This window comes from Poecilia latipinna, unplaced genomic scaffold (assembly GCF_001443285.1).
Source record: "Poecilia latipinna isolate Pla-1442-1.1 unplaced genomic scaffold, P_latipinna-1.0 Scaffold2177, whole genome shotgun sequence".
Classification (NCBI taxonomy): domain Eukaryota; kingdom Metazoa; phylum Chordata; class Actinopteri; order Cyprinodontiformes; family Poeciliidae; genus Poecilia; species Poecilia latipinna.
Window position 1 is genome coordinate 34,018 of NW_015114793.1, and position 13,693 is coordinate 47,710.

The following is a 13,693-nucleotide window of genomic DNA, read 5'->3' on the forward strand; positions in this document are numbered from 1 at the left end:
TAAGCATGTTACTAGGATTTCATAACTGTATAAAATACGAGGGAAACTTTATTTTTAATTTTTTTTCTGACAGTACACGTTTAGTCTTCTGCGCCAGTTCAGGTTTTTGTGACCTTGGATTTCTGCTAATTGTGCATACTGTGAATAAATGCAGCTCTGAGTAACAGGGTGGCACCGAAAGCAGCATGTGAAGAAAAGTCAGGTAACAACCAGAAAAAGAAGAAGAAAAAGAAGAAAAAGGAGAAGAAGAAGAAGAAGAAAAAGAAGAATGATCGTAAGCAGAAAAACAAATGATGTTCTGGGAAGAAGTTACTTTTCTTTCCATTCAATTCTGTCCATTTCAATAGAAATCTGCATTTCAACTGAACCAAAAATGCTGTGAATATGGGTGCTTGTGTTGCTACAAGGCCCAAGGAGGGCGTGTTCACATCCACAAAGTAAAGCCAGGGAAGGCAACTTTATCTATAGCCAAACAAAAAAAAAGCTAATTGCAAGCAAATTAAAAGGTTTTTAATCTTGTTTTACAGTGAACAGGCAGCTTAATCCCGAATATCGGTGCACAGAATCTTAAAGGTGCTTTGGCATGTTTCGCTCAAACTTTTGGAACGATGAGCAGGTTTGACTCAGATGATCTTAAAGGTCTTAGTGGTTTATAGCTTTGGAGAAAATCAGAAATGTACACAGGGCTTTTATTACAAAGTGCTTAATAAATCAATAACATTTTAAATTCTATTCTTTGAGCAACAAGTAGCACTGATACGCTGATCTCTTTATTTAATTACAGTAACATGTAAGGTGCTTAGGGAAACATCAGATAACAGACTGAGAAGTATTATAGCACACAGAAAGCAAGCCTTTGCGTTCCATGTTTATTAAATGTCTACTTCATCCTTAAATCCTCCCTCTGATAAGAAAACCAGTTGAAAGGTGTCGCCTGTGATTGTATGTTGTACTCTCTGCAGGAGCTCAGCTGTGCTACTTGGCTATCAGTGACAGACAAATTCAGCAGGGGGATGCCACCAGGTATGCCTGGTTAAAAGGCTTCCGATGGGACGGTGCCTCGGGGCGTTCTCTGCGGACACATAAGTCATCTCTCATGTAAAGTGAAAAATTCCACAGTCTTACCGCCACTGAATAATGTGCAAGAGATATGGCCCACAGAAAGGAGCCCACACCTTGCCCGGAGAGGCTCCACTGAATGAATATGCCGCATGATGGATAACAAACAGATCGCACTGGAAAAGAACTCCAAAGAATAATGGGTCAAGGGAAAATCGTGACAAGGAGGAGGAAACGAAGGTGAAATGTCAATTTCTAGGTTGCCTGTGATGCATAATTTACGGAAATACGGAAGGACAATGGAACAGCATACAAATCTGCACAGCATGAACTCCGATCCTGCAAGAAAGATATGCATTAAGGTAAACACCGACTGGTTTTTCTTACCATTGGAACAGCCCTTGAGTCGAGCGCCTCGAACCGGCGCTCTTTGTAGATCCGCCTTGACCCGAGCCTTCAGTCCCACGTTTTCCTTCTGCATGGCATTGAGCGCATCGCTGACGGAGTTCACCACCTTCACCATGTTGATCTGGCTGTCCGACAGCAGCTGCAGCACAATGAAAGTGGGACGGGAGAGAACACACTTACTAATGATGAAATAACACCAAGTTCCCTTCGCAGCAGATGGGACAACAGTTTCATTACCTTCAAGATGGATAACATTTGCTGCTTATTTTATTATGCAGCACACAAACAGCTAGATTTGAACAGCTGAGTCCAATGAAATGGTATCTTGTTGCATTTTCACTTTCGGCAATGCTTGCGACAAGCATTTATTTTCCTCTTAAGATAGAGGAGCTGTTCAATAAGAGCATTGTTATAAGCCAAAATCACTGCTTTCTTTAAACAAAAAAAGTAGCAAAATAGCTTTCATCTGGTTGTTTTGTAAATTATGCAGTCTCCCCGGCAGTTTTCAATGTCAATGCTTCCCGAGCAAGATTCCTAGCTCTGTTCCACAGTAAACAAAAAGCAGTTAAGAAAAAAAAGCAAATACAGACTGAATTTAGCCTAACCTATTCATCTGTTGCCAAAATTAAATGAAACTGTTCCAAACAGTTGTCTTCAGCTCTTTGAAGAGAGGGAGGATAAGAAAGAGCAAAGGGACAGAAATGCAATGACATTAAGTTACTAAATATCCCAAATGGGTTTTGAAATATGGCACAATATAAATTATTTTCAATATGACAAAAACAAGCCCTTCTTGAACATGAACAAATTAATTCAAAATTACACAGAATCTTTTAGAGTGCAGACTGATACTGCTGTTTAAAATTATTCAGTTTAATTTTATGCAAAGTGTAACACAATCAACCTAAACACACGTACTGTACTAAAGACAGTTTTTAAATTGGCTTAATATAGATTGGCTTAATCTATAAACCAATATACATTAAGATTAATATACACTGAGATTAATCTCAAAGATTAAAAAAAAAAGAATTATGACTGAAAGATACTGGAATTGATCTTCTAGTATCAGCTAAGAGCATCATATCTTTTTAACATGCAGAGATGCTAGAAATGTTAGCTGTGGCACTATTGTAGAGGGGTTCATAAAATAAACCCCTCTAGGAAATAAAATTGTACTTGCTCCCATTCCATAGCATTAGGTAGTTGTTGGAGATGGTAACACAGAACAACTATATTTTTCTTCTTTTCTTGTGGCAATCATTAAGGCAGAAAGTATTATAGCGAATGTCTTAAGTAACTTTCAGAATTACGCCTGATTTATATTCAGCCATTATAATAAAAAGTCATTCAGTAATGAACTATATGCTGTTAGTGGGAGTGGGGGTGAAGGTAGGGGGGTGGCCTGTACAATAGACGTAGGCAAATGCTGCCATAATTCCAGTTATGTGGACAAAACTGTTTTACATGAGTTATACACACCTAATTTAAACCGATAGGTGATTAACAGGTTTCCCACTGACCTTGAAGGCATAATTAGGTGATTTGAATCAGGTGTGTTAAAGCCAAGCGTTTGAAGTCAGCCGTTAATTTTAAAGCCCCCTCTACACTAACAGCGGTATATTGAAAAACATAAATCTCCTGTCATGTTTGCACATCCTCAGTTTAATGAGGGATATTTCCACATATGTCTGCTTTTGACTCCATCAAGCTTAAACTTTAAGCCCAAATAGCTTAAAGGAGAAACAGTGTGAGAGGAAATGTGTCCTACAACCTCTTTAGCAGATTAGCTTTGCTTTGCTTAGCTTAGCTTAGCCTTGCTCAGGGTCTTCTTCTTTTGTATGTTTTGATGGCATTTATGACATTATTGCCTCCTAGTGGAGCGGCATATTTACTGCAGAATGTTGCAGCTGAGAGTTTTATTTTCCCCCCCTTTCTTTTCAAAAACAGAGGAAAATGTATTCAAAGCTGGGATTCTAAATTTACCTCAGTCCCGCTGGAAAAGTTGTCATCCTGTGCACCTGACTATACCAATGTGTTAGGACAAGCAGCATAATTCTTTCAGGACTTTCACAGGCACACAGACGCGATGGCTGCAGTGTGTGGCAACGACACGTGGAACCTTATCCCATAACACAATCTGGTGACTATAGTGAAGCACTAAAAGCCCTGTGGGAAGGTTGTTGATGAATGTGTGTGCTAAGACTAGCAAAGAGCACGGTAACCTCTTTAATGACCAGCTTTTCTCTGAGCTGGTCATTAAAGGTAAGGGTTTTTTTTATTTTTTACATTTCATTCCTGTTGGAGTCTATGGATAGCCAGGTTCTCTCTAAAACTCTGTATATATCAGAGTAGAGAAATATTTTTTTGCCATTCATCTCACTCACAGACTCAGTACAAACAACCCCCTTCAAAAAAAAAAAAAAAAACTTTCGTCATCCTTCTTTTTCTCTGACTCATGCAAAGATACCCCCCTTCAAAAACACACACAAACAAAAACCTGCGCTATTCAAAGTCATATGCCCCATTGGCGCAGCTATACTCAGGTGTTAAAACTGCATTAGATGTAAACCCCTGTGGCCATTCCTTGGCCTCAATATCTATGCAACACAAAGCCGAAGCACAGCGAACTACGCCGAGAGAATATCACACTGGAATAGTGTGAGTTAAACCCACACACAGCTTCAAACAAGGCACGTTTGTGTACATGCCCCGATGCAGGTGCAAAGAAAGCTACAGGCACATGCGTGCATATATTACAGAACCGAAACTGTTCTGCTCGGCAACAAGGCGGGATTCATGGGCGAGACGCTTTTGAATGTGCCTTTCTCACACTATTTCTCCAGTTGTTATTTGTTAAGCATGTATCGACGTTCTGCTTGCGTGTCTCCTTTCAAAGCAGGAGACGTGTCTCCAGCCTCGATTGCTTAGCCTTGACAGACACATCAATTAGGATCATTATGTAATTAGATCTCATTAGACAGCCTTTGCACTGGCTTAGAAAATCAGTTACGCCACAGTACTTAACACATGGAGCCTTGTTTTGTGTCAGGGTTTAAATGGGGGCCAATTTAGGTGCCTTTCTGCGCAGCTGTTGCATAAAAGGATGATTTGAAAATCTTGAACATGATCTGATCGCATGCTCAGCTTGAAGACGACAAAATGACAATCTTTTCATGTTGAATGGTGTATATTTATGTTTTATTTAGCCAGGAACGACTTAGAACTTTAAGAGGGTGTTGCTGCTGAGACAACAGCAGCTGAAAACCCTACGGAAATACTTATAAGGCGCATATAATAAAAAAATTATAGATCAAAGGGGTCCATAGCCCCCAACCAGCCTTCTACCCTGCACCAAAACATAAACTGTCTCTCTAAATGTACCACAGTTGGTCATAAACGCAGTGTGAAACACGTTACATCTTTGAACCTTCTTTGAACAATCAACATAATTTGGCATCCGAAGAGCCGCGTGAAAAATGTGTTTTTATGCTCCCACACACAAATACATACATCTTCCCTCATGACCACTAGCCTTGTTTTTTTTCTATTATTCTTATTTGCAAATGAAATGGAATTATTTTTTTTTTCTTTTCTCCTGCCAAGCACTGAAAAGATTTTGCTGATGTTTCCATTTACTTTCGGTTTCTCACTGACAAATCGCAGAACAGTAGAGGCCATAAATTACCTAGTTTGTGTGACATTCATCCAGTCCATAACAGTTACAAGAACAATACAAGTTGAGCCAAGGTTATCTGAAACCAAACTGCAAACAGACAGCAATAAATTGCAACTAAATCTCATTTCACTGCAGCAGGTGTACCAGACGATTACTGTGTGTGTGTTATGTCCATAAATGCTTAATCAGAATTTGCAGTGTATTTCACTATTTTAAGTATGTCATATACATACCTATAGGTAAGACTTGCAAGTTCGAATAATGACCGGTACATTTGCACTCGCAAAAAGCTGTGTTGTCAGATTATCAGCCTTTTCTTCAGCGTAAGAATGTTGTTTTAATTCTTTAAAAAAATATACAAATAAAAAGTCTGTACTGACTGCCGGCCACAAAGAGAGGGGCTCAAACACTTTTCATTACATTTCATGATGTTTCTTTAAGGTTCTAAGTTTATAAGGCAGGTTTTCTCTGCATATAACTGGAACATACTGAAAAGTCATGAGAAGTCAGAGAACGAACATGCTAAGCTAACATTTCATGCTATGTTAGCTTAGCATGAAAACATTAGCAGTAACAAGACTTTCAAGATAAACAATAAATCCATGTTATTTCAGGTGAGTGACTTTCTGAAATTAAGAGCAGCAAAGTCCTTGATAAACATAATTTGAATGAAATTTAATGAAAGCGTAATTTTACTGAGCACGGCATTGAGTTGATTCACTTTCTGAGTTTTTATCAGGCACAGAAAATTCCCGACAAGGATAAGCCAGGCAAATAAATAAATAAATGCTTGAGAATATTATACAAATGTCTCTCTGATTTAATCTAATCTTCAGAATAATCAGACTGAGTATGGGCAGCTCCAGACATATGGTAATTTTTCAGTGCGCCCAAACACCAAGTATGCATAATGCCCCCAGTAGATAAAGGGCAGGTTAATAAATCAACCTAATGAGTGATTTGCTGATAAACATGTTTTTTTTTTGTTTGTTTTTTTAATGGAGTCATCAGGAGAAAGTAAAAAAAAAAAACTAAACAAAAAGCAGGGCATTTTAGATATACAGGGTCATCTGGAGAGCAGGGCAGAGAGTCTCAGTAGGTTTGTTCTTTTATCAGTCTAATGGACTATGGAGCCCTTTTCACATTTAGAGTTTAAAAAAACAAACATAAAAGACATTAGTTGTGCTGTTATGCCGAGCAGTCTGTCATTGCGAGACTAGAAAATGCTTTAATGCCTGATAAAATCAAAGTCAGAGATATATCCTGGGACAGTAAATAGGAGAAACGGGGACTCTGCGGTTAAGGATAACCCAGCTGACATTCAGCTCACAACATGCATGACACGACCCAAGATCATCAAGCAATGGAAAAAAAAAAAAAAATGGGACAGAAAGAAATCCCTTGGGAACAAATCTCATCCCTGGAGCAGCAGCAGACTGCATTTGGAGGTGCATCTAAGAGTCACAAAATATTCACATTATGTGCTATTATTACATACAATGCATTTTATATGAGGCCAAATCTGACCGGAGCCTTGTTGAACCAGTGGAAAACCACAAGGCAAGAATCCTGGAATAGTGCAATTTATGAAACAATTACTGTCCAAGAAATATTGTAATATCCAGCAAACACAGGAGTAAGCTAACTCTAGAGCCACATGTTTTTCTAGTGGGTGTCTGTTAATTATGGTACTACTTAATAACAAACCCTCTCCAACATATTCGAAATGTCTTTATCAGGCATTTTGAATTGCCATGGAGAGTACTTTCAGTGATTAATTTTGTTATTCCGTTGGCTCAATGAGAAGAGAAACCAACAGAACTGGCAAAAACACAAATAAATAAATAAATAAATAAATAAAAAAGAACCCTTAAAATGTTGTAAATATTAATCTCAGCAAGTCACCCAGGTCCTGAAGCAGCAAAATCAGCCTCAGGCAATCACACAACCATGTATGATGTTCTATTTATGACATGCTATGTTAGATTTATGGGAGATGCACACCTTCCCGAAAGTTTGACTTTTGTTTTGTCAATCCACAGAATATTTTCCCCAACAACCTTAAGAATCAAAGTGCTTTTTTTTTCTGGAAAATGTGAAGCAGAACATTGTGTTAAGTTTTGGCCAGTGCTTATTTTCATCTTAAAACTCTCAGTATGCCATTTCTGCTTTGTTTTTTTTCTTTCAATCCCTTATTACTGAATCATGAACAGTGTCATAACTGAGGCAAGTGATCTCTGCAATGTGTTAGAAGTTTTTATTGGTTCCTTTGTGACCCCCTGGATGAGTTGCTAATGTCTTTTCCAGCCACTCTTGGGAAGGTTCCATGTCTGTTCCAGTTTTTCCTCAACATATTCATTTATTAGTAAAACAGCTATTGCTTTTAAAATTCAGTTCAAGATCTAAAACATTAAAGACCAAGACATATTTAAGGTGGCACTATTTGTTGAATGAACAATGTATCCTGAGATTTCTTTTTCTCACATTTGACCCATTATCTGTTTGATTTATGCTCTTTGTGAGATAACGCTGAGAAATCTGCATCACAAAAGTTCTCCGCAGTCAGGCAGCCTGTTGCTTTGAGATAGGAGTCAAAACCCTGCCTCACCATGCTGCTTTGTAAAACCTCCATTATTCGCTGATGTTGGGTTAGCAGAACAAAGAGCGTGCTTGTTCTCAATCGGCGTAACTGCATGCTAAGTAACAGCAATTCAGCCATCAATAAGCACCTGGCGAATTAAAGTGGCCCACAAATGTTAGGTCAAACTCTACTGAGTTTGCTCTGGCCATTAGAGTCAACAGTCTTGTACTGTACATGAAGGTCTCTGAAGCAAAGAAACAATGAATAAAAGATGACCCTTGATGATGAACATAACCTTCATACATAATGTGAATGTTTTTAATCGTGAATTGGATTCATATCACACTGAGTGCCTGATCTTTGAACAGACATTTGATTAGTCTGTCCGTGCGTAGATTTGAGTTTGGCAGAATTGCAGAGTCCAGGAGTTGTAGTAAAGCAATAATAATGAAATAAAGCCGACTTGAGTTGATCCGTCTCACGCATAAATCAGACAGAGCCAATGTTCTGCACTCCTATTTAGGACAGTACAGCTGTCAGAAAGGTTTCAATACAACGGAAAAATAAACTTTTTATTTTATGGAAATCCACAAATGCAAATGTTTTATTTGTGACAAAATGTAGACAAGTTGAAGGTGTGTTTATACTTTTTCAAGAACATCTATTTATAATAGTTGTTACGTTATGTAACCTTGATTCTGATATTTTGAAATGTGGATATTGCAGAAGCTCCTTGAGTGTAGAGCATCTTTAGATGTTTTAAGAAAGGACCAAAGAGCTTTTTTCATTGTAGCTGTATGACTTTGTAATATAGGTCTCAGAAAACATTGTGCAATATGGTAAACACAATGACGAGCATTACAGATATTCTCTACACTGTCAGGATTCAGTGTGCTTTGATGTTTTCAGGCTGGTCCATATAACATATGGAGCTAAAATGTAAGCTAAACTCAGAGACATTTTTGTTTTGCTCCCCATCACAGAAAAGCAGCACCTGACATGACTCTGATGATTTTCCTTCAGTGGACCAAATTTCTAAAGCTGCCTGAAGGTAAATTTACTGGAACACCATATCTAGTTTCTCTGCTAATCTTGTATCTTTTATGTTTTTCTTTGACAAGCTCAGAAATTATTTTGAAGAACTTCCAAACATTTCTCTCTAAGAGAAATGTTTGAAAGGCAACTTCAGTCACACAGACAAAACTCTAAGTTTTGTCTGTGTGACTGAAGTTGCCTTTGTAAAAATCAATTTGGCAATTAGTCTGATGAGCATTTGAGCAACGACTTAACAGTGTTAGGTCTCTAGATCTCTAGATGTCTTCACTAAGGCGATTGTCGTAGCTACTGGGTGATGCAGTCTGTCACTTTGGTTTGAAATATCCGACAACCAGTCAGATATTTCCGACAACCAGTCGGATATTTCAAACCAACCAGTTAAACAGTACCAGTAAAATGTTGCACTCACATTGGGCATGGGTTTAGTATTGATTTTGGGCTCATAATTACTTATTTGAATAATTCTTCACCAATCCATCCATCTTCTTCCGCTTATCTGGAGTCAGGTCACGGGGGTAGCAGCCTAAGTAAGGAGGCCCAGACTTCCCTCTCCCCAGCCTCTTGTTCCAGCTCCTCCAGGAAAATCCCAAGGTGTTCCCCAGCCAGCCGAGAAACATAGTCCCTCCAGCTTGTCCTGGGTCTCCGCCTGGCGGGTCATACCAGGGAGGCGTCCAGGAGGCATCCTGACCAGATGCCCGAGCCACCTCAACTGGCTCCTCTCGACGTGGAGGAGCAGCGGCTCTACTCTGAGTCCCTCCCAGATGACTGAGCTTCTCACCCTATCTCTAAGGGAGAGCCAAGACACCCTGCGGAGGAAACCCATTTCGGGTGCTTGTATCCATGATCTCGTTCTTTCGGTCATGACCCAAAGCTCATGACCATAGATGAGGGTAGGAACTTAGCTCGACCGGTAAGTCGAGAGCTTGGCTGTTCGACTCAGCTCTCTCTTCACCACGACGGACCGGTACACCGCCCGCTTCACGGCAGACGCTGCCCCAATCCATCTGTTGACCTCCTGCTCCATTTTTCCCTGATTCGATCCCGAGATACTTAAACTCCTCCACTTGGAGAAGGCACTCTACTCTTTTCTGACTCAAGACTATGGCCTCTGATTTGGAGGCAATGATCCTCATCCCGGCCACTTCACACTTTACTTCATTGTAAAATGCAGCAAAGCATGGCTTCCTTTCAGAGTACGTGGAACAATGAATATATTTAGGTATTTAGCAATAAAGGATTTATGAGAAACTCAGAATTGTAAGGCATGCTTTTACCAGAGAGGCCAAGGAAGACATCTGACCATAAAAGCGTAAACTGTGCTTCCATGTTGTTGTGGATAAAGTCACATAGATTTTAGCAAAAACCATTAACAAAAGGACAGTAGCAAAACAAATGGAGAACAGTTTAAGGATACGAGTCGCAAAACAATTTACATCAAATTCTTTCTTGAATATAGAATTAATATACACCTTATTAAGATAGTTGTTACGAAATATTTTATACAATACTTTAATCTTCCTGCATCACTGAACCACTATTACTCCTTTTCCACTCAAATGGACCTGGCTCCACTGTACTCAGCTTGCATTATGAGCGTTTCCAGTTTTCCTTTTTTTTTTTCTAGCCACTTCCTGCTTTTTCGGTCCTGTAGTAGGACCAGCAGGGCCAGCTAAACCTGCATGGGTGATGCAAGCTTAGTTCCTGTTCTCTGATTGGCTGTGGGCGTGGTCAGACGTAAGAGCAAAGATAGTAGAAAAACACAGCGCTAAATTTCAAACACGTGACAGCATGGAAGCAGATTAAAAAGGGCTTTAGAGAGAAAGAAGAGAAAGAAATTACTCTATACATTAATCCCCTTCATTAGAATGCTCCACGCATGCTGCCTTCAATTTTGACATTTAAATTCGACTCTGAAATTTTTACACTGCAATTTGCACTTTTAATTTGCTCCTCCCATAATTGGACATAGCTGCTTTGTGTTCGACTCGGTTTGTATGTGGAGCCAATGTTCAGCCGTCCACCACCCTCACATAAGCACACAGCTGGACTATCCGACAGTACATGTCGGGTCTGAGATCAGACCTTGAATGATTGAAATTGTTCTGCCATCACTTTAAGATGCTGATCAAGAAATCTTAAAGTATGTTCTTTAATTCAGTGGAAAACAAATGTCCCAGCCTCTCCCTGTACGCACAAGACTCCATTTTTTTCCCAAGACTCACACAAAACTTTGCCTGCAGCTTATTACCCAGAGCTGTGGTTCCCATTAACAGTGATACATCCTCTGCACTTTTACACCCATCTTTCAGGCTGTGAGCTGAACACCATCTGAAGGAAAGGATATATTTTCAGTCTGGGGATTTACAATCCTACTAATCTGATTTGTAAGTGTCCACGTCATGTGTAAGGCTTCTTGCTTTGATTAAAAAGGTCACAGTGTAATATTGGGCATATTCAAAAGCACATAATATCTATTCATCCATCCAACAAACAGCCACGCATGGACACTTTCACTGATGAGGACAACTTAGAGGGGCCAGTTATTTATGTTTTTGGACTGTGGAAGAAAGTCAGAGTACCCAGAGGACCTTGGGGACAAAATGCATAGATCCCAAGCAGATGAAACAAGCAATGCATTGGCTATCAAGAAACCTATAAGTCATCATATTTCATACTGGGAAATAAAGGCAATGCCTGATCTGAACTGTAAATAAAAAGAAAAAAGTAAAACAGAACAAAATGAAATAAATTTGACAATACAATTAGAAACAATTAAAAAAAATAGAAAATAACCTAAAATATAAACTGAGCAAATAATAGTGGTGAGAATATTAAGATTTGTAGTTCCTGTTATATTATTTCGTAATAGATTGTTACTCTATATATGTACACTTTCACTATGTCTTGATATATATTTTTTCCTTCGGACCAGAGCTACTGAATCTTTGAAGTCACCCATTCATGTTTACAAATTTGAGCTTTCTTATTACCCCTTTTTTTTTTTTTTTTCCACTGAGCTTTTGAAGTTGTTTGTATCATATCCTTGGCCGAGACCTTGCAACAAGCACAATTTTACTTTCGCAAGCGCACAGAGGACTTGTGCCTGGAAGAATGAGTGTCTTGAGGCAATATGGTTTTCTCGCATACCAGCAGTTTGCCCCCAGATCCTTAGCAGGGGTTGCAAGTGCCACTTGTTTAAAACATTAATAATCCTCAGGCACATTATTCAGTTTAAACTGTGACCTGCAGTTCAAGGAAATCAGTAAGTCATGCTCCTCCTTGCAGCCTTTGCCTCTGTGGAGTGATTTTGCAGTCAGACTGTGTGCATCGCTTCACATCATGAAAGAATGAAGAAAGAAGTTGGTTCTCGGCGAGTTTAGACCTCAGTTTCCTCCCCTTTTTAAAATGAATTTAGTATTGCTTGGGCACAGGACATGATTGCTCATTGGCAGAGCCATCAGAAAAGAAAACTTACCTTAAAAAACTAAGTGGTACTTTGATGGATACCAAAACTGTTGCCACAATGTTTCCTGTTTTGCCTGTTGGTGTCAAAAATGTGTTTTACACTTTTGGAACAAATCCCATCATGACTTTCAAGTATGGATTTTGATGCATCCCAATTTTGATGCATCCCAATTTTGCAGAGTGTGTGTATGTGTACTGGAATGAAGGATGTACGATTCAATGCTAGGCACCATTAGGAGGGTTATTTTTAATGAGCAGATTTTGTGTTAACTTCGGCATCCGGAGAGGAAAAATCTTTATCAGTGCATACAGAGTGCTGCAAAATATATGGGCTGAAATTGAGTAACAATATTATTTGGTCATCATTGCAGCAAAAGTTGAGAAGCAAAGAACTGAGATTAGAGCACAGATAACTGGTCAGTTTCACATGTATGCCTGTTTAGATGATAAAATTTGAGTGAATAAATGGATAATGTTGCTCTATTAAGGTGCGTTTAGCTCAATAGCTTAACTTGCAAGTTTACAGTATCATTACTCTAATTTTAGATGTTACATGAGTCCTAACAATAGTGAACCACACATTCACTTGGGTATTGTTTTTACTCTTCACAAAAAAAATAAACCAAATTTGTAACATGAATGACAATAACTATAAACATTTTTAGAAATACTTTACTAAAAAAAAGGTAAACTGCTATTTTAAATTAATAAAAATATTTCTGAGCTAACATTATAAGTCAGTCTGATCATAACTAGTTACTAGCAATGATTTTGCTGCCAAGTTTTAAAATGTAATTGGATTAGCCAAGATATATGTTTGTATCAGACTGAAAAGGAGCTTTTAAGTGAGTTTATAAATGACACAAAGAAATAACCATATTTAAAGAAAAATGTATGGATTTATTTATTCGCTATTTGAAGAGATTTAGGTCATGTCTCTTGCAATCTGCTGTTTAGCAAAGCTTTCAATGGATGTAAATGTCATTAGAGTTCAATTCAGAATAATCAACAAAGAGTTTCTGTCTAACAGACACACATACCACCTTAAGTGCTGCATTCACAGTCAAGGCTGTTAGTTCTTTATCTGTATTCAACACAATGGCACACGTTTGGGTGACGAACGTAACACACACCACAAATAGAACAATTAACAGCTTGAACTTTGATTTTATAATAACTCATTTAAAAAATAAGTTCAAAGTCTTCACCAATAAAAGCTCAAGTATTTATGGATCGAAATTTCGCAATTGCAATTTGGTAGGTTAAGGTGTAAAGCAGCAATGGAGTATTAAAAAAATGTAAACACAAAACAAAAGGAAGAGGTATTTTACATGTTTCAGTCAATTAGCACCGTTATGGTTTAACTTTATGAAGTAAACAAAATTACCAACTGGTCTTAAAAAAACATGGCTGTCCTTGTGTATCACTCTGAGATCCAAGCCTCA

The 13,693-nt window shown here is 38.5% G+C and overlaps 1 protein-coding gene across 4 annotated transcripts in view; it reads right to left on the reverse strand.

Moving 5' to 3' along the window:
• Positions 1 to 13,693, reverse strand: part of LOC106936583 (fibrinogen C domain-containing protein 1-like) — an 81,204-nt gene that overhangs the window by 13,201 nt on the left and 54,310 nt on the right. For all 4 annotated transcript variants that reach the window (XM_015017675.1, XM_015017677.1, XM_015017674.1 and 1 more), the window contains one exon: positions 1,447 to 1,606. In XM_015017675.1, the coding sequence (XP_014873161.1) occupies positions 1,447 to 1,606 (160 nt within the window). The remainder of the gene's footprint in view (positions 1 to 1,446; positions 1,607 to 13,693) is intronic.